The following is a 27,224-nucleotide window of genomic DNA, read 5'->3' as shown; positions in this document are numbered from 1 at the left end:
GAGCAGAGAACACGAAAGCCCCTTGGTCTAATTCTGTTTGCCTCGACAAGACGAATGATCATACACAGTTATTTTCCACTTGGCTTTTCAAACAAGAGCAGATCCAGCTGTACAGAGAAGTGTTCCGGTGTAAGTTTACATGGGCAATGATGGTTAAGATGTTTGGTTCAAGTAATAAAACTCACTGCACAATGAAAGACGATAGGAGGAAATGTGAGTGGACCATGTGAACAGACATCCTTCGCTGAATTCAAATTCCAAGTCCATTACTATATTTTAGAATTACAGCTACAGAAATTATTGTGCAAGAGTGGCAGGAGATTGGACCTGTGTGTAGGCTGTTAACATACTGACAGAAGAAACACAAGAGAAGTTCACAAAGTGAGAGGAATTTTCAAAATTCTGAAAATTTTGAAAAGTCTTTGGCAAATAGACTAAAAGGGGAAGTCGGGTTATGAGTAATGCAGAAATATTCCTGGACAGAGTCTAGACACTGGTGGAGGTGTGAAGAAGAGATGATTGGAGATATGGTTGGAGTAGATGTGGATTGGGCTTGATCAGCTAGTGATGAAGCTGTGTGATGGTAATGCCTGAAGAAGGAGAACTGGTGAACAAGGTGAAGCCTCTCAGAAACAATAATGATATGATGGAAACAGGTGGTGAATTCGGTGGAAGAAGGATTCCATCAATCCAGCACAGAAATGACAGCTGACGGAGGGAGAAAGGAACAGATTTAACATTTGACAGCTATGAGATGAGATGATTGGCTCATGTTGGGGGCGGGGAGAGGGAAAGAGACAAAGGCAGATAAGTTGAAAGACAGAGGAAAACTAGTATAGTGTCCTCCCGATCGAATGGTCGCATTGGCTTCATAATCACTACGAAGCAATGTTATACCAACACATTAGGGTGTGTGTGTGTGTGTGTGTGTGTGTGTGTGTGTGTGTGAGTGTGTTCAGATACTGTTTTTTAAATGCTGTTACAAGTGACAAGATTAAGGTTTCAAATAAAAAAGAAATAATAAATTGTAAAAATAAACTGGATGCTGTTCAACTGGGGCAGGCAAGGCTAAGCCCTGCTTTATCCTTGCAACTGCCAAAATGGCAAAATAATTTCTGATTGATAATGTGGGACTTACTTCTTTTACTGTGAACATTTCTAGCTTTGTATCAACCATGTGTTTTACACACACATTTAAAACAATGTGTTTCCATCACTAATATATGACGATAAATATTTCTATGGTTTTATGTAACCTTGCAAAAACACATCTTGAGGAAAGCAAATTCACAGGATTCATGTTCAGGTTTGAAATGTAATTAATTCTTAGTATCATAGTGTCAAAAGGGTTCAAAGTGAAAATGGAGACAATTATTTATTTAAGGAAATAATTGTTATACAGTAGGTCTTACAATATTAATAATGTAAAAAGGTACTTTCACCAAACACTACACGCTGACACATACTGGCTAATACAAACCTAGAGAGCAGAACCTCAAGGCAACACTGTGGTTAAAACAGCTACACCTGATTCACATTAGAATGCTGCTTGAATTACACATTTACATGCATTATGTAACACAGTTTATACGCATGCTAGCTTAATTAGACATACTTCTATATTTAGACATAATTACAGTAGTAATGATGTATGCGGTGACTATTGCAGCATTCTCGCATTAGACTTTTAGATAGAGAGCCAGTATTCATTGTATTAACCCTACAGGGGTTTCACTGGCCATTTAACACAACACCAAAACAAACAGCACAGTGATGCAGGTAAGAATAGTTCTATCTAATGGCTTAAAAAGACATTTTGATTAGCTAATTAAGATTTTAAAATACATTTCAAAAAATATTAAAAAGTTGTTTTTATCATTTTTTATAAAATATATATGCCCTAATTTATGTATCATAGAATGCTTGTCCCTCCCTGTACACGTATTCCGTTTTACATCTCCAGTCTAGTCTCTTATCAAGATGGATTCTAAATCCAAGATATTTATATCCCAACATATTTATTTTGCAAGCAGAATACATATGGAGTTTATGGTGTTTATATATGCAGTAATTTTGCCTTATTGTTATAACCTGTCTGATCATGTCAGACAAAATTGATATTTGGCTCTTGCCATTTCTCAGATATAGTATGCCTGTGTTTGACATGGGGAGTGTGGCACGGGCATGGTTTGAGAAGCATTTGTATTCCAGGTTGCATCAGCTGTCATCACAGAGTTATAACAGAGCTCAATGGGAGAAAAACACTAGATGTAAGCACAACATGACACTGTACTGTAACTGCAGGCTTAGAGAGAAGACCACAGTCTATCTATGTGACAAGAATGAGACTTTACAAGCTTGGGGTTGTACCATGTGAAAAAGGTAAGAGAGCTCTAGGCTGAGATGGCTGGAGCGCCTGTCACTGGGAGCAGACATATGAGCGGGCCTCACAGTCCCTGACAAGGCTGTGATTTAGATTCAGTCAGAAATAGTAAGTGAATATTTTACTGAAAGCCTGTATGCTGTTGGTCAGAGTGGTGACAGTGTGCCATCTTAACTTTTAACACATTTCTTTGAACTTCTGAGTGATCTGATTTGCATAACAACAATAGTTAGCACAGATTAATGCTTTTCTTCCTGTGTTTATTACTTTACAGCTCACAGTCAGTACATCGCACAATAACTGATATTGCCTCTTGACACTTTTCTTTCCTCTTTTCTGAATAAGGCAAACTGGCAAATGTGGTTGCCTATATTTTGTTATTCATCTCTCCTTCACTCCACAACATACATAGGTCTGGTTTCCAATCTGAGCTCCCAGCTGGTGCCTACCTACAGTATAAGGCCACAGTAGTAAAAGCCCCCCACATCTTGTCAACTATAAATTCTTTTCAGTGTGAGTGATGCTTTCGGTAGCTATGGAAACCCAATAGAATAGAACGCCACCGCCCCCCCCCCCCCCTTCCCCCCGCTCTACCGCTCTCTCTCCCAGTCTGTGCTTCTGTCCCTCTCCCTCTCTCCATCCACACTAAAGCTCTTTAGGCTACTTTGCGCATGTACGTCCAGTCAAACCGAGCATAGCATCGACTCCAAGATGGCGAAAACACGTCTGGCTTGCCTCCTGACTCTCCTCTCAACTCACTGTAAGTACCGAAACCATCCAAACTGGCTGCTATTTTCCCCTTTTTCTGCTCGAGGAACGCGGCCGTCAGATATTATTTACTTCTGCCTCTGTTTGGCCCAGGTTTTACACGAACGTTAGCCAGACATAGATTGTGCCTCAGAAGGAAAAGCGCTTTCTGGAAGCAACTAACGCTAAACTCAAGGTAAACTGACAGCAAGTACTACTATCGAGGTAAAGGAAACAGAGTTAATTATTTTAAAAGTAATGACAAATGTTGTCGCCGTTTAACTTCTTGTTACTTCACGGGAACGTGACTGGCGAATGTCGAGCGATGGTTTCAAGCAGGTTTTGTGTCTCAAATACGTCGCGTTATGTTAGTTACACCTCTTCAATATTTAATCGAACAACTTAAAGCTGCTGGATGTAGTTTTTATGGGAACGGCGTGTAGCCACATATTAGCCTACCAGGGCTAACCGAGCGTGATTTTCAGTTCATCTCTTGCATCATTTCAGTCCGTGCGTGTGGTTAAGCCCACACGCTGTTTGTCTCCCCTTCGGAAAAAAAAAGTTTCAGCTTCTTAACTTTGAGGGGGGCAATTTGGGAATTAAATATGAATTCGAGCGGTTTCTGTGCAGTTAACTATTTAAGGCGGGTTTGGAGCCGCGGTGACGGCAGAGATGTTGGAAGTTAGTCATGCGAGATAACGGGTTTTTTTTTTTCTGCGGCGAATTAAAGCAGGCTGTCCGCGGGAGGAGCCAGCAGGGCCAGCGACTGTCCGCTTCCCCCCTCCCCTCTTACTCCCGCAGCCGCTTCTGCCGCCGCTGCTGCTGCTGGTCCCCATATAAAGCTGATAAACACAAACAGTCGACGGAACATCGATTCGTTTGAGTAACTCAAACCACCTAAAGTCCTCGTGTCCTCTTTAGCAGTGTTAGAGACAATAAGCGCACACCTGTTTGATTTACATCGAAAATGGTCAAGTTAGCGTTACCGCTTACAAGCGTGACAATGTTTGGAAGAAAACAAAAACCATCATTGCAGACTAAGGTTTATTAAAATTATTGCTATGTATTATTGATATTTTTTCTTTTTCGAGGTTTATTTTACACAGTGATTGCAACAGACAAGCAAAAAGCCACTTGTTGCTATTCTACTACGTGGCCAGTTTTAATAAATTAAATGAGTTTTTTCTTAGAGCCTGTCAAAGAGACTCAGCAATTCATACACTAGTGGTTAACAGTAGATCATTTCCAAATTCAAGACCATGTGAAGCTGTAGTTGACATAAAATTTATAGAAATGTATTTATAAAATACCAACAATATGTTGTGCCTGACCCTAGTTGAGTCACCTTGTCTCATTTTAAAAACCTTCTCAGAAATGACAGACATTTTGCTTCAGGTATGAAAAAAAATAATTTGACAAATTTAAAAATAAATTCATTTGCATTTCTTTGTAGTCTTGTTCAAGAAAAACATTTAACAGCTTGGCTCGAAATATGGTGCTTGTTTTTCTGTTTATTTCCCATTGAACCTAGATAAATCAAGGTGTGAGAGGACACACATGCAGGTCAAAGAGAAATGTGTTCATAAGAACTGCCCTGTGATAGTTCACATGTGTGATGTGGTTATTCTCTTTACCTTTTTAATAAGGAATTGCACTGCAGCTTGTTTGAAATCTGTTGCTCTGCACTCAACACTGTCTCTCTTATACTCTGTGCTTATTTTTTTTATTTATTATTTTAAATTGTAACATTGCAACGGCGCAAGATAGCAGCACAATCAGGGGCAATGAACTGGGGAATATTAAAACATTTCTTTTGTCTTGCTTGGACAGGGCTTAGCCATGTGGCTGACTGGCTCCCGGTCTAGCATTGCTGCTGTCTTTAGAAAGAGGACAAATGTGGCTAGACTGATGCAGGCCGTAAGCCATGTTATGAATTACTAATTATTGCTGATAGGCTCTGATTACTAATAGGTACTGACTGTAATTGGAATGTGTGTTATATTTTTGAATGTCTTTACTCCAGTATTAGTTTGTGATGTTTCATAAAGTGATGACAAATTCAAAGATTGTGTTCTGTAGGTCACACCCTGATTTATTTCTGCTTCTGTGAAAAGTGCTCGTTATTTTCAGTTTGTGACATTATTTGGGTAGTTATCATCTTAATGGCCATGCAACTCCATCCAGTCCAAGTGAAGGCTAAACCCAGCACGACTGAACATAGCAGCAGCCCAGTCATCTGTCAGTTGAGCCAAAGACAAGGGCCATTTTTAGTTTAAGTACACATGCTTATACCAAACCTTCTGATCTGATCTAATGAAATGCATTAACATTTTCCATTGTTGTCTTCACCTGGGCCATTTTGTTTAAAATATTCCAAAAGAAAGTAGTTCATACTTTAAGAGGACATCTGCCAGAATCCTCTTGCCAAGAGCACGGCCAAGATATGTGGAAGCCTGGAAGATGCTCAAAGTGGATTAGTACTGCGCAAATATAAACTTTGAGATCATTGCTGTGAACATTTGTGGACATCTGCGTGTTTGATGCATATTTGGAAATTTGTGGATCAACAAAAGCAAATTTAATGATGAACTTAACCAAAATATAATTGAAAAAAAAAACGATCAATCTAAAAAGAAGACTTAAATTATAAAATGCTGTTTCACACACATAATGAGCTTTCACACTTGCTCAAGTGATGACAGTGATTTATCTTCCTGGGCAGCTGACATTTTTATGACTTGACAATATTTTTGTTTTCACTCATGGTTGTCAGCCTAAACTGATGGGAGGCATCTCTTTGACTGAATGTAAAAGATAAGGGAGAAAGACACTAGATTGTTGTTGAGCCCCCCATGTTCTTTGCTGATAAGTCATTGCATCACTCAGAGAGCTTTGAACATCCACTAACACAACACTGAGTTGCTGGTCTAATGACGCAAACCATTACCCCCTTTTAACATTTGTCTAAAAGAAAACAAAATGTTGGCACATTTCTCATCATTTGGCATGTGTGGCATAGCTGTTTGGCATGGCAGGAGCTGGTGTGCCCCAAGAAAACCACTGATAGCATCTCCCCCAAGAGATACATGTTATCAGATGTTTCCCTACCCATCCAAAGCTTGTGAGCATTTGTTTGAAGCACTCTTTGAATGGCATGTACATCCCCTGTGGGCAAGTCATATACAGTCTGACATTTTACTGCAGAGACACTAAATGACAGAGGAATAGACCAACAGAAAGGAGTCCCTTGCTGCTCTGCATTTGTTTGTTACAAGTCAGGAGCTCTTCTCTCCAAACACCCTTGTGTGAGAGGTGTCACTGGCATGACACATCTATAATAGTGGTCAGTATAGCTCAGCTCAGATTTTACAGCAGTATCAGGCTTGCTTGTGCTTATTGCCTAAGTGGGAGTTGTGTAGTTACATAAGCGTTTGTGAATTATCTTTTAGAAAATAATGCAATTTAGTATTTTTTTATGGTGGCAGTCAGTTATGTGAATATCTGTGCAACAACAGTCTTTCCATTGGATAAAGTCAGTGGCACATGGCCCTTACTGTGGAATGACCCGAAACAGCTGAGCAGGAGTGGGTGGTGGTGTTTTCAGCAGCATCGGAGGAGTAACCAGAAATATCTGGTGTGTGTGTGTGTGTGTGTGTGTGTGCGCTCATGCGTGTGTACATGTGTGTTAGCAAATGCAGCATTCCAAATAGAAAACACATGGAGAGCGAAACTTCATCGTGTACTGACTAAGAATTATAACCACCTGTTTTCCTAACAGATAGAAAGGACCCCTGTTGATGAGTTGGCTGAAGTCAAAGCAGAAAAGCGGAGATGTGAAGGAGAAAGCTCAGCAGTGTTGCTAGTTGAAGGCATTCAGAAAAATAAAACGCTGGCTGTGACCATACCTCTCCAAAGACAGAAATCCATATTAAGTTAGGACAGGTTGCTGAATCCTTTTCTGTCTTGTTTTAAGCTTTTTTTTATTTTCTTTTTTTTTTTGCTGGCAGTGACCTACAGCAGATGCTGATGTCGAAAGGCAAACACAAACATACTCACGTTCCAGAAATGGCAAAGGCATGTGCGTGCTTCAAATGTCAATAAGACATGTAATGCATGTAATAGAACCATCAGTCATAAACTAAAACCTGCCTTTAGGCAGTACATACTGGCCGAAAACTCCCTATGAAAATATTATGATGGTCCCAGTGTGGAAAAGGAGTGCTCCTGGCACTCCTGGTCTGTTTTCTTGATAAGCTAAAGATTTACGAGAAGCAGTTTAGACAAGAGAGTGATTCATGAGAAAAAGGAGATAAATGTAATTTTGTTTAGGCTAATGAGCTTTTGGCTTTTTATCGATAGCAGGCTAAAGTGGGGTTTGTTTTGACAAGGCATTATTATTCGACTGGAGGATAATTTCCAAGATGCCTGTGTACTGGCTGCCTGAGTTTAGGCGGCACAAGAGTGGCTTCCTGTTTGATGATCTTTATCATTGGTCACATGGTCCCTGGAGGGAGGAAGCACTTTGTTTTCTGGATACTGATTGAGTGCATCAATAGGTCAAAAGAGACTGACATCGATCAAACATTGGGATGCTGTCAGCTCAGTAAAATAATTAGGGGTTTCGTTAATGACATGACAGAGGCAACGTACTACGTGTGGTTGTGCTCCTGCAGAGAGTCATAACTAATCTAACTAAGATAATCATTCTGGATTCATCTTTTGTTTACCAGGCTGTAACAAAATTGCAATTGCTGTCTAAAAATAGCCATAATGCTATTTATCTGAGTTGTCTGAACATCTTCGGGTGTTTGATCACAGTTTATTCAGTGTCATCAGCCATGCAATTAAATACATCTACTGTGATAATTATTGTGGACAGAATGTATACAGTAGCTTGAAGTTTTTTCTCAGTTTTCCCAGTTCCAGGAAACACATATTTAAATGTGAAGTACAGTATTAACCAAAACAAAGACAGAATGACATTAAAGACCAGTTTGATAATGTCTGCTAACATGGGGATTTTAAGGACTAATAACCAGACCCAGGTGAGCCGTTATGCCAAACATAAATATTCATAATAAACTCTAAAGATAAAAAGCTTTTCTGCTGCATTTTGAATTGGCTGAGGATAGCAGACAGGCTTTTAAATTCCCAAGGAGTTTGGAAAGATTCACTGGAACAAAGAAATTAAGCACTGAGAGGTTGTCACAGCTCACAGCTAGAAGGATGTGGATTTGCACCTTGGCCGGCCGTGGCCTTTCTGTGTGGAGTTTGCATGTTCTCCCAGTGCTTGCGTGGGTTTCCTCCTGGTACTCCGGTTTCCTCCTGGTACTCCAGTTTCCTCCAACAGCCCAAAAACATTCATGTTAGGTTAATTGATTAATCTACAATTGCCCGTAGGTGTGGATCTGAGTACATATGGTTGTCTGTCTATGTATAACCCCTTTCAGACATGCACTGGAATTCCTATACACTGCCTCCAGATAAAGTCTGGATATTATGTGTGAACACAAAAGCCCAAGTCTTTTGGCGTTGACATTACTCGTATTTTACCCAGCCAGCTCCCTAGTGCAAAGTCCAAATTATCTCCAACCAAGCTCATTTGTGAATAGAGGTGGCAAAACTCCGGAGATTTCACTATGAGTGAATGGGCGAGTTGATGTCCATTTCCTGTGACTGCCGCAAAACAGGGCAAATACAAACACCTGAAGGTGAAGAGCTAATTCATTCAACACATTTATTCATACGATCACAACATCAAGGTCGAACTGGAGGGATAACAAAATACGTGAACTTCTGTCAGCAAGGGCAGACCCGGAAATTTTCAAACAAATAGAAGGAACAGTACAAGATTACGTGTCATCTATATGACCAGATTACAAACCAAAACACTGTCACTTTCCCAGCTTTGTTTTTGCAATATATCCTGCCCACTGCTCGAAGTGCGCTAGCACTAGTATTTCTTAACAAGTGAGAATGCATCACTCACGGACTATCTCCTGATGTTGGCTGCATGTCTGAAAGGGAAACTCCTCACAATATCAGGGGCTTATCCTCCTGACTTCTCTAGAGTTCATGTCTGAAGCAGGTTTATGTCTCTCTGTGGCCCTGCGATAGACTGTCCAGGGTGTACCCCACCTCTCGCGTGATGACAGCTGGGATAGGCTCTAGCCTCCCCATGCCCCACATAGGATAAGCAGTGACAGAAAATGACTGGATGGATGGATGGAGGTTGTCACATCATAAAAGTCACAGACAAGTGTTACTTCTGAAGTGAAATTAGTTTTTTATATTTCATTCTATGGATTATATTAAAGAACAAGTCTAATAGTATATAATTTATTCAATATAAAATGGTGTTTTGATCATCATAAGAATATACATTCTCATTGTGGCTCTGGGGTTATCATAACCAGTATACATTTGTTACCTTGGAGACAAGACCCAATCTCTTCCAGATAAATCCACCATAATGTACTGCTTTTCAGAACATTTTGTGGAAGCTTCCTGATAGTTTCCTGATATGTGTTATTGCATTAGAATTCAATAATAGGGTGTTTTTGGATTCTGATTTCAAAATTGTCATATTCACACTGTTTAGGGACATAGCAGACAGGCTGCACTATAATGTGACGAGCTCTGTCAGACATCAATAACATCGAAAATAAAGTGCGTAACAGTTTGTTAAATAAATTTAGGTACTTGCTGTGATGTCAATGATTGAGATGAGACTGTTTGAGCTGAATAAAATTCAGCCGTTTCTGAAGAGACACTAAATGTCACATAGATGACTGTCTATGAGTTAGAGGCATCCTCTGGGAGGAAGTGTAAAATGGGTTCAAAACTGAACACCATAGAAATGATGGATGGGGCTTGGTCAGTGAGCAAGGCTTAGGCCTTGATGTTCTCAATTTTAAGAAAATTAGAAAATTATTTATTGTACACTGGCAACATGGCATTTTCAGTCTTAGTAAGCACTAAATGCAGCTTCTGAATGACAGCCATGTTCACATATCACTCTTCTAATTGAAACTAATTGAGAGGTTCGAAATCCATGTCAAAGCATGCTCCTAGTCCTCATCTGTTAAAAAAGGAACTCAGTAACTCTATAATTGGCAGGACAGTCTGCAGTGAGGGGATTTCAGAGTGCTTGGGGTAAGACATGACACAGAAATCTTGGTGCTCATCCAAATGAGTTATTGGTGATTAACTTGTGTGTGTATGTGTAACGGTGATGCAGAGGATTTCTCTGTAAAAGGTTTCTTGCTGGTCTCATGTTGTCTTTGTTGCTTTATAAGTTCATTTCAGTAAGACATGAAATTCTCAGGTACATTGAGGTAAAAGCTTACTATATAATTATCTTCAGGCATTCTTAACATCATTTTAAGTTCATGTTAAAATAATGTGGGATATTGCTGCCTGTGAAAATAAATCCCAAATTAGATTTTGGTTCAAATTAATTTTGTGGCCTTTTAAAGAGATTACATTTGCTGCTTTGGAGTTTGTTAGGACTTTTTTTGACAGGACATTACACTCAAAGAGAAGAGGAAGATTTTTTTTATTTCACCCAAACTATATAATATCTTCCCAGTAAAGCTAGTGCTGCAGCCTATATAATATTTTCCATATAGACATAGTGGTAATGCTGCCAGCATCTTCAGAAGTACAGTGAGCATTCCGCTGACTGGACAGATAGAGCTGGCAGATCCTAGGCTATCTTGACATATGGTGTGACAACTATCCCTTCTGGGCCCTCTGTGTGGTAAATATGTTGGATTTCAACTAAGATTAATTGCACTGTTATACTTTTTTTGAGTCAGCTAGATGGCTTTGAACAGAAGAATATTTTGATCTTTTACAAACGTGGCTGTGAAGCCAGTTGGTACAGAAGTCAAGATAACATAAAGACACAGAGCTGAATGGTCTTTTTTTGCATCCTTTAGAACTTTGTAATCAGCCATGTGAGGGACTGCCCTCATTCCAAGTGTTGTTGGATATAACAGAAATAAATACTTAAACAGAGCTGAAATGGTTTATATCTGGAAGCATTAATGGAATTTCCTGATTCTGTCAGAAAAGATCTTGAGTACCTAGATCATTCATGTTTTTTAAGCTTTGTCATGAACTGGGCAACAGAAATGGCTCAAAAAGTACAGTGCTGTAGCCATGTGTGTGAGGGCATGCTTAGGGTAAGTGAGTGCCTTAGATTTTTGTCAGGATGCCAGACAGGATGGTGTCTGAGCACCAACAGAGGGGTCTATACATTACATGTGAGTCTGCTTGGCTTCTATGTCATGAAAAGCAACAGAGGGTAAAGATGAGAGATCAGTTTGGATGGATTTAACCGTGACTCAGTGGTTTGTCAGGCATTTGCCATCAAATCACTCAAAATGGCCTGGCTGCAGCCTCAAAGCTGATCACAGACTTATGTATTAAGTTGAAACCGTCCTATAATTTTAGCTACAAAACCTTAACAGGGACTTAAGTGAAGTGTCGACATCATCAAGACTGTCCTCCAGACAGAAGCACTCAGAGTAGCATATTATTTTACTGGCGCGGTGTCCTCTCTATAGATGAGTGCTAAATGAGGGGAAACATGAAATGGGAATCTAATTATGTCAAAACAAAGGATGAGCCAGAGAATATTCCACACCCTATCTGTATTAAAGGATTTCCTGATTTTTTTTTTTTCACCAATAAGATTGTAATTAAGCCAAATTGTCAGTCTCTCAACATTAAAGCTCATATCCTGTAAGAGAGCAGGGTCATTTTCAAAATGTTCATGTTATCTGCTGTGCCATTTCCATTCACAAGACTGCTGCGCTACCAAAGTTAGGTAATTATATTTACACATTAGTCATTATCAGAGCTGAAAAGGTTATGTTAGAGAGCTTGTTTGGAAGTGGAGATTCCCCAGAAGGGCCGCAGTAATAGCAGAGCATTATAAGGGATTTTCCAAGACTTAAAACTGTCCTCATTGTTAGGATAGTTAATCTATGCAAGTGTTACGATACCACAGTCTATGAAATAAACTTAAAACACCAAAATAAAATAAACAGGGATTAACAATTCTTTTAAAGCTTGAACAGGAGCAGACACACACACACAGTATTCCATTCTTTGTATTTGTGGGCATAGTTTTATGGTGAAAACTTTGAAAGGACAAATGCAGATTACTTAAAAAATCCATTTTGAACTGGCTCTCATGATGTTCTTTAAATCCAAACTGCATTTTATATTTGATCACTTTTAGTTAAAGGGGCACTACAACTTAGTCTAATTAAGCAATTTTTAATTTAAGTATTATTTAGACAAATGGGCTGTTTCAAATCATGATAAAATAGACCAGATTTTTGGGGACTTCTACATTTGTGATGACGACCATAATAGGCAAAAACACTGACACAATTTTGGTAATAAGTTGATTTCAAAATAGCCAATTATTATTAGTTTCTTTAGATCACTCTTTAATTATTAATATCTTTCTACCATTACCTGACACCTTCCATGCTGTTCATGTGTCTATGTCTGACTGCCACATAACTTCCTCTCCTTGAGCTGTAGTGCAGACATAAGCATTGCTTTGCACCTTGCATTGCTTTTTTTGAATACTTTTAATGTAACAGCTAGGTAGAAACCTAGTGTGTAGTGCCCCTTTATAGCATTACTAATTTACCGTTCATTAACATTTAGCCTGACATCTTGAAACATTATCAGACTGATGGTGCACAGTTACAATAATCAAAATCAATGCAGCATTAATACAGAGCCAATTCTTTTTTATTAAGTGCAGTTTTGTTTTTATCCTGGTTCTACATTATCAACAACTTAAACACCCAATCGTGAGTACAATAATTTCAGCACATAAGTTTGTTGCTCCTGCTCAACATTATCATTGAAAACCTTGGTGAAACAAAGTTGTTTTTTTTTTTTGTTTGTTTTTTTTTTGTTATTATAAAATGAAACAATAAAAAAATGTTTGCGTAATAACATTGCCAATGAGCTCCATCAAAATATTTTTTTTCTTCAGCTGTTTGACTATTTCTTGACCGGGTAAGTAGCCTGCTTCTCATTCTTCTCATATCACAAAACAAAGCCATACTTAAAAGTTATTCTCTTGAACCCAAGAGTACAGAGAGCACAGCTGTGTGGCTCCTAAAATATTGAGCATACAAAAGCAAAGAGCCAACAAATAATTTATTGAGAAAATAAAAAACACCGACAGAAAACACGAGAACAAAAGCCATTTAGTTGGCAGGGGCAGAGTTTAAGGCCTCTAAATAAATGTGCGCCTTCTGTGGGAGGTGAACAAGGAGAAAAACATATAACAGTCTACTAACCTCTACACCTACCACACCCAACCCCAATGTTGACCCCAGAGTCCCTCACAGCTTTTCATACTGGCCCGATCTGGTTTGAGCTAGAACAACGATCTTATGGTTCCATGAGCTTTCCACCATACTTTCAGAGAGAATCTGTATCTCACTGCTGATGAGTGTCTCTGAATGACCCCTGTCCAGCCAGCGCTTGGTGTAATGAATCTCTGCTTACCCCTCCACGCTTCTGTTCTTCCTTTTCCTCACTGAAAATCACTCATGCAGAACTGAGCGACTGTACTGCTAATCCGATATCTTTAAAATGCAAGATCATCAGTGTACACATCTGTGGGCGGCTTTCTTTTGGGGTCATTGTTAGCGTGGAAGGACATTTCAGCAAGAAGCTCATATCTGCAGTTAAGCATGAGCCCTGAACAACTGTGATGTGCTGGTATCCAACCTGAAGGTCACAGTCCCATCTCAGTGTAACAGCCCCCAGCCATGGGACCTAAACAATTCAGCAAGCTTCCTTATTACATTTGCTTTCAGGATGGAGACATTTAAGCAGATTGAGTCAGGCTTTTTGCCAGTCAGGAGAAGTGATAGCTTGTCAGGGCTGGGTTTGCTGAGCACATTACTGTAAGTAAGTTTGGATATTACTTACTGGGAGCATCACACACACTAGTGACTCTATTCTCAAATATTCTGCTCACTTTGAATAATGTTCACTCGTAGTTAGTCAACGGCCTATTTTTTCCTACTCTCTGTAAATCATTGTACATTTGTGCTGCATATAAAGTAGCAAAATCTGTATTATTTAGACATTCAAAAGTAAGACAGATAAACTCCATGGGGATTGTACTCTGTACAGCCATAAAATAATGACCACCTTTGTAATTTAATTCAGTCCAATACAGTGGCCCTGCCATAAAATCTACTTTTACAGGGTTGTTTTGGCCACCTTATTTAAAATGAATGAAGTGGGCAAAACATTAGAACAACTTCTTTTTATAATGCACTCCAGTATGACTCCACTACCCACTTTGACCTCAATAATAAACACATAGTAGAATTATTACCTGTCTGACAGTTTCAACCAAAAAACTGAGTAATTATAACGATGTAAAAGTAGAATTCATGGCAGAGCCACTGTGTTGGATTGCATTCAATTGCACAGGGGGTCATAATGTTATGCCTGATATAGCCTCACTGGATCAACCACCAGATGTGTGCTGGTTTTTGTATCAGCATGTAAACACCAGAAAGAGCCTTATAATCTGCTTAAAACACTCATTGTTAGAGAAAAAAAATTGAAAATGTTTTGTCCTAATCATTATTGTGTATAGCATTTTTCTTTCTGTTGATTGCAGCAGTATAAAAATTCAGCTCAACCACAGCGCACAAAACACCACAGAGTTATGTTTGACACAGGTAGAGAAAGCAGGTGACTGAGGTCGCCAGCTGTCCTCTATTCTTACCATGAAAGCACTCTGGACCTCAGCCATTGTTAGGTTGCATCGTAACTCTGTGCAGAATACCTTTACTTCCTGTGTGACTGTACACATGATGGCATAGTTCACGTGACTAGAAAAAGAATGGGTGGCATGAAATGGTCAGTTGTTTGGCTGTCTGACGTCTTTGTCTGGTATTTCCCACGGAAACCCATCAAGGATTCCTCCAAGAGCAGGTGATGGAAGTGTGGCTCCAGTGGGGGGGAGGGGTCACCAGCCGGAGCCTCAGATGTTTTCCTACCCCAGCTGTTGTTGAGGTAGCATTCGCTGTCCCACAGCTCAGCCAGTCTTTACAGAGAATGCCTTTATGCACATTTGTTGTCTGAGGGGGCTGCTTGTTCACAAATACTTAACAATATCTCAATCTCTTTATCTTTATTGACATGGTGGGCTGTTTATAAACAAATCAGTAGCAGTTATACATTTTTCCAAGTTATATGTCTGACAGAGTGGAATTGTGAAGTTGTTTTAAGTATGTGGCTCGTGAGAACAAGCATCTCCATGCTTTTACAGAGTTACTGTACTTCTCACATTGGAGTAAACAAGAACATTTGTTTTTGTTAATATTTGTTAATATAATGTGTTTACAAATAGCAGAAATCTAACTTCCTCCAAGATTAAACATGTCAATAATTGCTTGTTGTGTGTGCATATTCCACCAAGCTTGTAAACCAACCGGAAAGCTTTCCAGAGACAAACAGAGAGGAGAAAGTCATGTCTGCTATTCTAAACGATCATGCCTTTTTGTTATTACTTTCTCCATTTAAAGCCTTGTGTTAGAAATGTGGGGGCATTCAGTGACCCCAGTCCCCCTCAATCACGTCTCCCCGTGAGAGCACATTTCACCTGTGACCAGACGTCCCCACACACTCACACACTTTTGGTGACCTCACATTCTGCACTCCTCTTCATGCACTCTATGCTAGTGCTTACTAAGGGACAAAGACTCATTCAGATTTGCTTCCCACAGCATTACACAGCAGGCCACAGTTGCCATAGTTTGTGCAGGACTTATTTAAATCTTTGTCAGAGAATAAATTTTTGCACCAGTAACTTGTTTGACCCTTGGCTCTTTGCTTGACCAAGCTCACAAATACTGTCTGCTATTGAAAATAAGTGTCAGCAGCAATGAGATGCTGAGTACATGACTCCTCCTGTATATTGTATTTCCGTAAATGGTTTCTACACTTTGTTCATTGGGATTTATAAGCACAGTACAGTGAGGCTTGTAAATCAGCCTATTAGTTATATTGTGCAGCACCTGACTTGTGTGCTAGAGTTTGTGAGAAACATGTCACTCGAACGACATGTAGATTGCTGTTAGAACTTAAAGTATAATTGAACAATGGAAAATCATGTTTAGGGTGGTGCACTTATGAGCCCTACAGACACATTTTACTTCCTGTAAACAGTAAAAAAAAGTGATTGTCTTTGTCAGATTGGCATCTGATAAAGACATGTCAATCTACTGCTTTAGGGCTACACAAGATGGTGTGAAAACAAAGGCCGATTATTAGGCTGTGCTGTGTAAAGCTATTGTTGTAATAGTAAACTTCAGAAATAGTGGGATTTGTCCTGGGCTTGCTGTTTCTGAGCCGATAGCATCTTAATGATTGAGCTGGATGCTCCTTAGAGGCCCTATTATGAAGACTTTATAAACTTCCTGCTGCCATCTCACACATTGTGCCCCTGAGTGCCGCAAATGTGCAGCTACACATTTAATGACACAGATAGATTTGGCTACATTATTGATGTGTGTGTAATCTATTTAGATTTGTCTGTTTGCTTAGTTGGTTAGTATCATTTCATTACAATTAACCTAGATAAGATGACTCCAAGTGCAGAGAGAAAAAAACCCCCACAAAATTCCTATCCATGCTGTAGAAATGTGCATGATTATGAAATACACAACTCATAAAAACATTTAGAAATAAAAGTCAGCAGACTTGCAAAAAAATTTTGTGTGTCCCTAAAGGCATCATCCCAGCATCACCCTTTCAGTTCAGTTCTTTTCAGCCCACAGCAGGCATCCTTGGAGCATGCAGGAAGTGAGGCAGATTAAACCTTTTGGACCAGCTACGTCAACATGTCTCTGCTGTGTGTTGTTGTGTTATTGTTCAGTTGTCAATGGAGCCTTAGCTCATCATGGTCAGCAACGCTCACCATCCAGACACTCCACAATGAGCGCTTATCTTTGCAGACTGTGGCAGAGTGGCTCGCCCCCCAATATCTAGCCATCAGTATGGTGGCCAAACGGGGCATTATTAGGTAAAGGAACTGCTGGCTGGTGAGAAAAAGTACCCATGTTAACATCCCAGCAGCCAGATTAGCCTGATATCTGTACAGTGTTTCTAGATATTTGTATGTTAAAAATGTATTTTAGGTAATCCTTTGTGGTGTGCTGATGGAAGGTTTCAGAAAAGGGTGTTTATTTCTTTTTAGGATTGTGTGTGTGTGTGTGTGTGTGTGTGTTTGCCCAATCATCAGAGCCAGTCATTGATTTACTATGGCGTCATAATGAGAGAATGCTCAAAACCATGTTATGAAATAAGACAATCACTTTAAGCAGGGGTTGTAGCTAGACAAATGTTTATTTTCATCATGCCTGAAAAAGACCTGCGTGGAAATTGTATTCCTAATTAGGATTAAGGAATGGGTCAGGCTGTCTGGACTAGAATGTGAAGCATTTGCAGTGTGCGCCGCTGATGCCATCTGTCCTGAGTGTGGTGAGGAGCTAATTCTGGCACCAAGTGTGGTGCGATTTAACACAGATTTTTGTGGTAGCAGCTCCAATTCAAGCATGGGATTTGACTCTGACTGCGGCCCAAAAACCAGAATTGGCTGAATTAGCCCCTACCCCCTCCTGTTAGATCTCTTTTAAGCTGACGCCATGGAGCCCCCCAATTCATTTGGACGTGCAGCATGTGTGGCATGTCCGACTGTTCACATAACAGAGATGCTGTGCCAGGGGAGGCCTGCTCACTCTCTTGGCCGTATGTTTTGATCTGTTTTGACAAGACACTCTGACTGCCAACCTCAACAGACTCACCTGGACTAGAAAAAATTACTGGACAATTATTTCATCGTGAACAGAGGTCAAGGCTTCCCTGGGTGCCAGTGAAAGTCGGGGAGAACTACTGCTGCTTACACTTGTTACCTGTGAAGGAACCCAATTAGCAGACTGCAGGGATTCTGGCTAGTGCTGACAGCCACTATATATAGTGAGCAGGGATTTGAATGCTAACATGTTCTCGCTCTACTGAGAAACAGCTCGCCATCACAGGATGTTATCTCTTATTGTTGCTTTTATATACTGACATCAGCTAACGTTTTAGAACTGATATAGAAATGTGTTTTACATGTTATGTTACTGTATGTTACCTAACCACTTATCACTTATCATCACACTGCCAGCACTTGTTGCCATTGATACAGGGAACACATAATATGTGATATTTTTTCTTGGTTAAAATACTGTTACACTGCATGTTTGTCTACAAAAGAGCTGTGAAGACCCCACTAGACATTGGACTTAGTGTAGTGTTTAAATTTTTACCAACAAATGAGATATTGTTGTAGAGTTATGTTGCTAACAACGTATGTTTAGACACCAAGAGGATGGGCCACGGTATTTCGGTATGTGAGTGTGCAATACTAGAGTTACAGTATGACTATGGTGTATCATATTTTCCATTAGGATCTCATGACTGGAATTGTGGTGAACAAAGGTCCAGACTTAAGCAATGCGTGGATTTGATCGTTATTGTGTTCCCAGTTACAATACCCATTACCATTGTTCTGTTTAATTAAACATTCCTTTACTCCTACAGCCTGAAACTGTGTCACAATACAAACTTGTCTATTGATATGCATGACTGTTAGGATCATGTGAAGAGGCAGTGTGACACCAAACAACAGTACTATTTAATGCAGGAATGAGGGTTTGATTATCTCAGGGCCAAGATGTTCACATGACTTATTGAAAGAGCAATATTTTCACTGTAGATCATTCAGTACATATCAGTTGTTTCTAAACCAATTAATGTTGAAAACAAATTTGGCAGCATGAGATGAAAAACAGCAGCCTTGTGTTTAGAAATTGACACTGTTGGAAAAGTATATAATATGTATGTATAATATGCATCAGAAGTTAGACTATGTGCTGTTTTTGTCAGTTCTGTTGTAGCAAGTGATATAATAAATGAAATCAAAGACTGAAGATTAAAGTTTTAATTTAAGACAAAAAGAATTGTGATAACATAACAGCACAAAACACACGATTATCAGTCATAGTGAGGACTCTCATTTTGTGTATATTATCTTTATTACATATATATAAATATATGTTTGGTTTTTTTTACCAGGAATTAAAGGCTTTTTAGAAATTAATAAACTGACTTAATCACGAGAAAGAGTCAACTGTAAGTTAGATTAATGAAATGTCATATATTAGAATTTTTAGTTGAACAAATTTCGTAAAGCGCAGTTTAGTGAATGTGATGGCTCAAGGCAGTGATTGGCACCATAGCAAGTGAAAGGCACTGCATGTGAGGTGGAGGAGTAAAAGTTGCTTTTCCCACTCTGTGGTCTGGTACTGTGAGCTAGCCGTACTTCGCTTAAGGTCAAAGTGAGAGGAGGGCAGATGTAGACACTAACAGTGACACAAAGTGACAGGTTCCCAGGCATTCAGTGACACCATCAGCTCCTCCCCTAACCCCCTCCCATCCGCTCATTGGTTCAGGGTGAGTGTTTGACCCTGCCTAGATCGGAGGGCTCACCAGCAGTAAGGCAAATGGTTGCCTCTGCCTTACCAGGCACACATCAGGGCCTGCAGCAGTTTCATATGTAAATGCAGAATAAATGAATACGCAATGATCCCTTGTGGGGAAAGCTGCTCTGTGTTTCAGTACACCTGGCAAAGGGAAGCATTTGGATGAACTCCTGATACCAGGATACAAGTTTGAGCCAGACAGAATGAGTTTATCCACTAGGGGTAACATGATTAAATGAAAAGAAATTGTGTGTGGTACAGCACCCTCAGATCAGAATCAAAGTGTGTACAGGATGGGTTAGTTCAACTGAGTGTATGTAGGTAAATTATATTAATATACATCCTTTAAAATCAATAAAATTACCTTTTGTGCTCAAATGAGGTTCATCTATGCTCAGATGAAGTGTGCTCTTGTGCTTGTTAAAGTTCCCTGTATGCTAACTGTTTTTAGCATTCTGAACATAGTCCTAGTCTTACCAGCCTGAAGACTGAAACCACAATAATGTAAAATATAAAACTACCATGAACATTTATTTAGATGAACTTAAAAAAAGAGAATAGATGGCACATCTATTTTATATTATGAGCCAAGACTTTAAGAAAAGCTAATCTCATATGGAGCTTACAGATGTACTGTAACAGTGGCATCGGCTTTTGCATCAAACTTTCTACTTGATAGAGGATGAGATAGAGAAGTATATTTCCCAAAATGAGGAACTATTCACTTAAGATACGTTAAATGTCTAATCTGTTGTAATAAATAACCAGTTTAGTTTTTAAATTGATTTAAATGTTCCCACAAAAAAATAAAGAAATAGGAAGGTATTAGCTGTCAATGAGTGTAGCAGACCACTCCACCCCTGATTGGCATGTAATACAGCTATATGTAGGTTTAATATAGCTGCATATTTGACATACACTTGCTGCACACTGACATAAGCCGCTGCTCTTTTAGTGACATGCCTTTGGGTTCAGCCACTTATGAACTGAAACATGGTGAGTTGATCTGATGCAGCCTGCACTTATTAAATTTTTTTTAACATATCTCCAATTCCCTACTTGGTACATTTGCCACCGAGATGGGCTCAGCTCTTTACCTATGTTGGTAGAACAGTCATCAATCAGCCACAGGGTCAGCGGTTTGACCCCTGCTCCCTCCTGGCTACATGTCCAAGTTACCTTGGGCAAGAAACGGAACCCCAAGTTGCTCTCGGTGGGTAAGGTGTGGTCCTTGCATGGCAGCTGCCATCACTAGTTTGTAAATGTGAGTAAATGGGTAAATGAAAAGCAACACTGTTTAGAGATTTTGATGAATGGTCATGTAAGAGCTTTTACTTTACTTCAGAGCAGCAAAACTCAAGACTGTCAATACAAAATAGTTTTCCTTAGGCCAGTAGAAGATGATTTCCTTAATTGATTAAAGAAATCAAATAAGGCAGACAAAATTCAACAAAATCGCTATGGGAACGGAAGCACCAAAGCCTGCTTTATCTAGAGTCTAGCAGTAATATCTCAGAAAGAAGCTTATGATAATATGTGATGCTCTTATAAATTAATTTGTCAAGCTTTTTGCTCAGCTGACATTATAAACTTTTATCAAGTGGGCATTAGCATGTTCTTGGAGTACAGCATGCTGATTGGTTGGCATGCAGATTTAATAGAGCTTCAGCAATACACTGGACAATGTTTTACTTGCTCTCCTTGCCCTCCTATTATCCTTGAGGTCAATCTGACCCCCATTCAAGGTTTAAACTTTCTAAAAAGTTGACATTATTTTTATCTGCTTAGTGTTTCATGACTTTAACTAATTTAATAGAAACAACTTGGTAAACATAAAATTTATATGACCTGGGGCAGCTGTAGCTCAGTCGATAAGGTAGTTGTCCAAGGACCACAGGGTCAGTGGTTCGTTCCCCATTCTTGGCTATATGTTGAATTCCAAGCCTGGTAGAAATTTGGGAGGCTTGCATCAGGAAGGGCCAGTGTAAAAACTGTGCCAAATCATCATGCGGACAATGATCTGCTGTGGCGACAATGATCTGCTGTGGCGACCCTGAACTCACAGGTTAAGCTGGAAGGACAAAACAAAACAAAAAAGTCCATAACGCTGTTTGTGTGAAGCACTTATAGTATTTTTTATTTTTTCCTTAAATTTTTCAGATTTTTCAAGAAGTGCTTCTTCTTTTTGTACTCTCCTGTTTTGTAGTGAGCATGTTAGGAACATGTTCATATCCCCAGTTATAGAGTTTGTGTGCCCCCTGTTCATCTCCAGGCAAGAGTATGATCAAAGTATGATTGGATTTAGAAGAGAGGTGCATATACAGTTTAGGGACAGTTGGAAAGACTTAAATGAAATCAACTTGCAGGCTTAAATTGGGCGGCTCTTTTAGACAGGACTGAACAAAACAAAAGTCTTTGAAATACTGACACTGTGAGTGCAATATTTACAGCCATCACGTCTCTGAACACATTACATGTTTAGTCATGTCAAATATGTAGGCTTTGATGACAGAGAAACAAGGCATGGTGCATGAGAGTTTGACAATCCTGCAGTGGTATAGCACAAGTGGGTTCAGCGATTACGTGTTATTCCGTCTAAATGTTTTTTTTTTTTAAATTACTTAGAAATAGAAATCCTGTACAAGGCACAATTCAGTTGTGATCATGTTCACATCGTCAATTCTCTAATCAGCACAGTTGGCATCATTTGATTTTTTTTTTGTTCTTGTCAACACTTTTCCCTTAACACTTGGAAATTCCCCCTCTTCCCTGGCCTGACCACATTCTGCTCAGGGCTCCCATTGAACTTTTGTGCATTGTGTGTGCCAGTTTTTGGCAGTCAACACAGTCATGTGTGCAGTGCCAAAAACAGTAACCTAGTTTGTTGCAGAACATAAACATTTACACCCCTTAAAAGCTGTTCTGCGTGCTTGCAGTAGAACTGAGATTTCTTAAAGGGATACATGACTGAAAGCCCTCAGGGGACCTGGCAGCCTCTTAACACTATATACATTGTAAAAGTCAGGTCTTTTACCGAAGTACAAAGTCATACAGCCATTAGAGCTTTAATCACACGAGTGTGCCTATAATGATTTACTGACATTATTTAGTTAAATGGTTTTTAAAATGTTAAATGTTTTTTGCTTTAATTTTGAATTTGGTCAAACACATCTAACAAAGTTAACTGGAGCCTTATCTTAAAGACTTAAGAACATACTTGTAATAACGAAAAGCGTTTGTTCCTTTTGTTAAACAAAATTGAAAACGAAAAACATTTGGTTAAATGACTTGTCTCGTTAAATTGTCTTGTTTACTGCTTTTATCTGTGCACACACTTTTCACTCCGTAAAAATGTCTGGCCAACCAGATGTTTTTTTAATATTATTAAGTAGAAATTATTTAGTTTAGGAAACAGTATTTGAAATTACTTGTTCAAGTTCAATGTCTTAAACTCTGCCTTGTTAGGGACTTTCACTTTGTGAATCCTTTTTGTTTGAGTACTGTTATAATAAGTCTCATGACCTACGGATTTACATTGCTAATTACCTGTTTGTGCGCATGCTTGGTGTTTTCTTGCTGAGTGTGATTAGCTTTTGATGTGAAGCTGAACATATTCCTGTTTTTTTAGCTTTTAGTCACAGGGAGAAGTATTTAAGAAAGCTCAAAATGGCAAACTCGTTCATCACTCCCCAGTTATCTCACATGCATATAAACATTTATATTTTTCATTCCTTCATCACATCACGCCTTCACTTCTCACCAGCTTTAGCACTTATTTACCTCTGTTTAAACTGGAAATTTGCTATGCAGCTGGCCAATGCTCACCGGGAGCACCCAAGTCGGGGTTTAATGTCGTGCTCAAGGACATTGTGACCGGTGGAGCCCGGGATCGAACCAGCAACTGGGTGATTGGTGAACAACCACTGCCAACTGAGCCACTGTTGTCCACAAAATAAATAAACATATAGATAATCTGTTTAAAAAATTATGAATTATGTGCATTGGAGATCTGGTGCTTGATACGAAAGTCAGATTACAAACTAGCAAAGTGTTTAAATGTCCAATAGCAACCACTGGTCATCTCAGTAAGTCTGCAACTACTTTACAGATAGCCTCTCTTTCTCGTAAAATCAACTTCACAATTTGAAAATGAAGTGGTTATCCATATCAGCAGCTCGTTTACTTACAGAAATCCAGATTGTACTGCCTCTGTTGCTTGAATCACATAGAGACTCTTAGCCCTCAGATTCTTGCAGAGTTCCCAACCAGCAACTGGTTGATGAAACAGGGGGTGCATACTTTGATGTCTGAGATTCCAAATGGGCATGGGAATATTCTCGATAGGCACAAGGCAGAGATGTTCCACAGGGAATATCACTGGTTGCTTAAATGAACCTTTCTATTTATGATACCAGCCTCACCTCCCTGGATTTACCGAGCAGGAACAGCAGAGGAAACAAGTGGAGTCTCCCTAGAGGAACACTAAAAAAAATGAGGGATTCATTACACAGTACAATCATCAAGAAATATCCAGCTCCTCTGTGCCTATTGTATTATTCAGTGATGTAAAACCTAGGGGGTTTATAAGGGCATTACACTAAGATTACAGAGAAAACCCTGCACCCATCATGGGGGCAGAAAGGAAGATTAAAAATAAAACTTTGATGCAGATTTGCAGATTGCCAGATCTCACACACACAGCTGTATCCAACCAAGAAGAAGAGCACAGAGATTGGACACAGAAGAAAGAAAATCATGAAATATATAGGTCACTCAGCACCTGCATGTTTTAAAAGCTCAATAATCTACATCAGACACATTTTACACTCACAGTCAGTCAGGCACTGCTTGTGTGAAATACATTTTCACAATGGAAATCATAGTGGTTCTTGTTGGCTCCATTGCAGGTGTGGGCAAGGCCTTAGATGCTTTTCGGAGATCACACACAGGATGAGTAGGACATAATCATTAAGGGATGTGTCAGACAGACTGCAGAAGAGATGGGAAACACTGCTTTTGTAACACGCAGTCAGCACTTCCTGAGCTTTCCCACTTGGATGCAACCTGGGTTGAAAGGATACTCTGCAGGAAAGATGGATTAAACCCTTGGTGTAATCATGAAAAGGACAATCATTAATATACAAAGATTGATCTTTTGTGATTGGTTCTAATTTAAATGTAAATTACATATTGTGCTAAGCTATAATTGATCTGTTAAAAAAAAAACAGTTTGTCATACCCCACGGTGACAAATCCAGATGCCTTGTTTCGTGACCAACATTCACAAGATACCAGAATACCATAACAATATTGATATTTAATCTGGAACAATCAAATGTTTGTTGTAAAGTAATCTTCAAATACTACCTAAAAAGGGCAATTAAATTAAAATAACTCTTAAGGTCGACTATATGACATTATTATTATTATTATTATTGTTGTTTTTGTGGGTGTTGCTGTTGTTACAGTATATATTTCTGATGCTTTAGTTCAAATTTATAGCCACCATAAAAGACAGCATCTGGTTTTCTGCGCCTTTTTAAAATACTTGGTTTAAATATTGGACAGCGTCACTTAAAACCTAAACAGGTATCTCTCATGTAACATTGTACAGTATCATACAAATTGGATACATATTAAAAGCTACCTTCCAAACCAAAGGACCTCTGGGGTTTTTTCCTGTAATAGGTAGGAATAATCAACATGATGATATTATTTCAGCCAAAAGTCATTAATGGCCTGTTTGCTAGCTTGAGGTAAAATATAGATGAACATGTGAACATTAGTGGCCAGTTTTTTGGAGCAGGGGTTTCGTGTGTTTTCCTGGACAGCTGTTGCCATAACAGACCTCTTAAGTTTTTTCTCTCTACGTCAAGCTCACTTAGGCACCTAAGCTGCACTAATACGCTCTAAAATAAAGAGGCACAGAGGGATTGGGGGGTTAGTTTCCATTTGCTTTAACAGACCAAAGATGATACTGAGTGTTATATTTAATGAAAAGTCTGAACTTAATTAATCATTTGGTATAATAATTTATTTTCAACTTGGGATGCTATTTCAGTAGCGTATATTCTGATATTTTGGACTCTTGGTATCCTTGGCCTATTTAGATTTGTTATTGAGTTACATAGTGCATGCAGTACATTTGAAACTTAAGCCCAGAAATATGATGTGACATGCTTCATATTCACAAACAACTTAAAATTAGTAAAACTAGCATATTTGTACAAACATGCTTGAATGTTATGGATTTTTACTGAAGAGCAGGAATCTGCATCATAATTAAAACACAGTTTTAGTTTTTAACTTTTAGCAAAAAGAAAATATTACCCTATGTAATATTGTCAACTCTAAATATTAGTCACATTTCATCAAAAGATACCTTACATTTGTACAACGTACCTGCCGCTCAGAAACACTAAAAGCTAAAAACACTTCTGCTGCTGCCAACAGCTTTTAATTTTCCTAGGACTGGGTGTGCTTTTCTGCATGTAGCTCTGTAGAGAGAATGCTAAATAAGTGACAGGCTTTGACTGGATTGATGGTGTTTTGACTGTCATTTTTGAAAAGAAGTGCACATCCCAACTCTTGCGCAATTCTTTGTTGAAGTTCTCAGTTAAAAACACTTTTTTGCTACAAAGATAAACTTTATCCACATGGGACCAAACTCTGTTGTCTTTGTTGCTCTAGCACAGAACAGATATATTTTATCTAGAGATGCAAAGCTAAGTCAAGTATTTATTGAAATGATCATATTATTAGTCCTCAGCTGTTGCACTGTTGGACTGCAAGTAGCCTTCAGTGTGATACTACTATACTTTTTATCCGTCCAGAGGGCCTATGCTCCTAGAACTTTCAACAAATCTTTGCGAAATAGTCTTCTTGAAACAGTAGATTTTAATAGAAGCAATGCTTTCATTCTTATTATTTGTTTCTGCTTTCATTAAAAATTTTACATAATGAGCTTGCAAGAACAAACTGCCAATGCAAACTGTTTTGTTGCGTTCATAGCTGTGGAAATACAAGAACAGCATTGCAGTGTGGCACACAACATCACTGTTAACATTAAACTTTCCAAGGAGCTTCTTAAAGCTAGATCTGGTGTTGCTAAACAAAGGTGTAACCTTCTTTTGACCTCCATACAGTGTTATTATTGTCAGCAGCAGCTAAAAACAAGCTGTCGTGTTGTCATGATCTCCAGAAAGACCGTGGGCTAATCAGCTTACCCTGTCTGCTTTAGCAGGTGACCCCAGACACTGCTGTGTCTCCAGATGACAGTTGGTAGAGGGTTGGGTTATCCCCTTTGGCCAGTTTCATTGAATAAGAGACCCAACTCCACCTTGACCACTAATTATCTTCGGGCCACACTTACATACTCTATTCAGACTATTCAGAGACACATTGAGGCATTTGTTGATGGAGCTAGAATGGCCAGACACTAGTTTGAAAAAAGAAGGGTACATATGTAAAATTGCTTAAAATGACTATATAGCAAG

At 39.1% G+C, this 27,224-nt stretch overlaps 1 protein-coding gene across 2 annotated transcripts in view; it reads left to right on the top strand.

Moving 5' to 3' along the window:
* Positions 1 to 2,989: 2,989 nt before the first annotated feature.
* LOC137109003 (junctional adhesion molecule 3B-like) overlaps positions 2,990 to 27,224 on the top strand; it is a 32,957-nt gene continuing 8,722 nt past the window's right edge. Inside the window, exon 1 of one of the 2 annotated variants that reach the window (XM_067494303.1) lies at positions 2,990 to 3,143. In XM_067494303.1, coding sequence (XP_067350404.1) covers positions 3,095 to 3,143 — 49 coding nt within the window. In that variant the 5' untranslated portion in view covers positions 2,990 to 3,094. The remainder of the gene's footprint in view (positions 3,144 to 27,224) is intronic. The other variant, XM_067494302.1, reaches the window with a different exon arrangement.

Source organism: Channa argus, chromosome 24, assembly GCF_033026475.1.
Source record: "Channa argus isolate prfri chromosome 24, Channa argus male v1.0, whole genome shotgun sequence".
NCBI lineage: Eukaryota > Metazoa > Chordata > Actinopteri > Anabantiformes > Channidae > Channa > Channa argus.
Note: the sequence above shows the minus strand (reverse complement) of the source record. Positions and strands in the feature narration are given on the sequence as shown.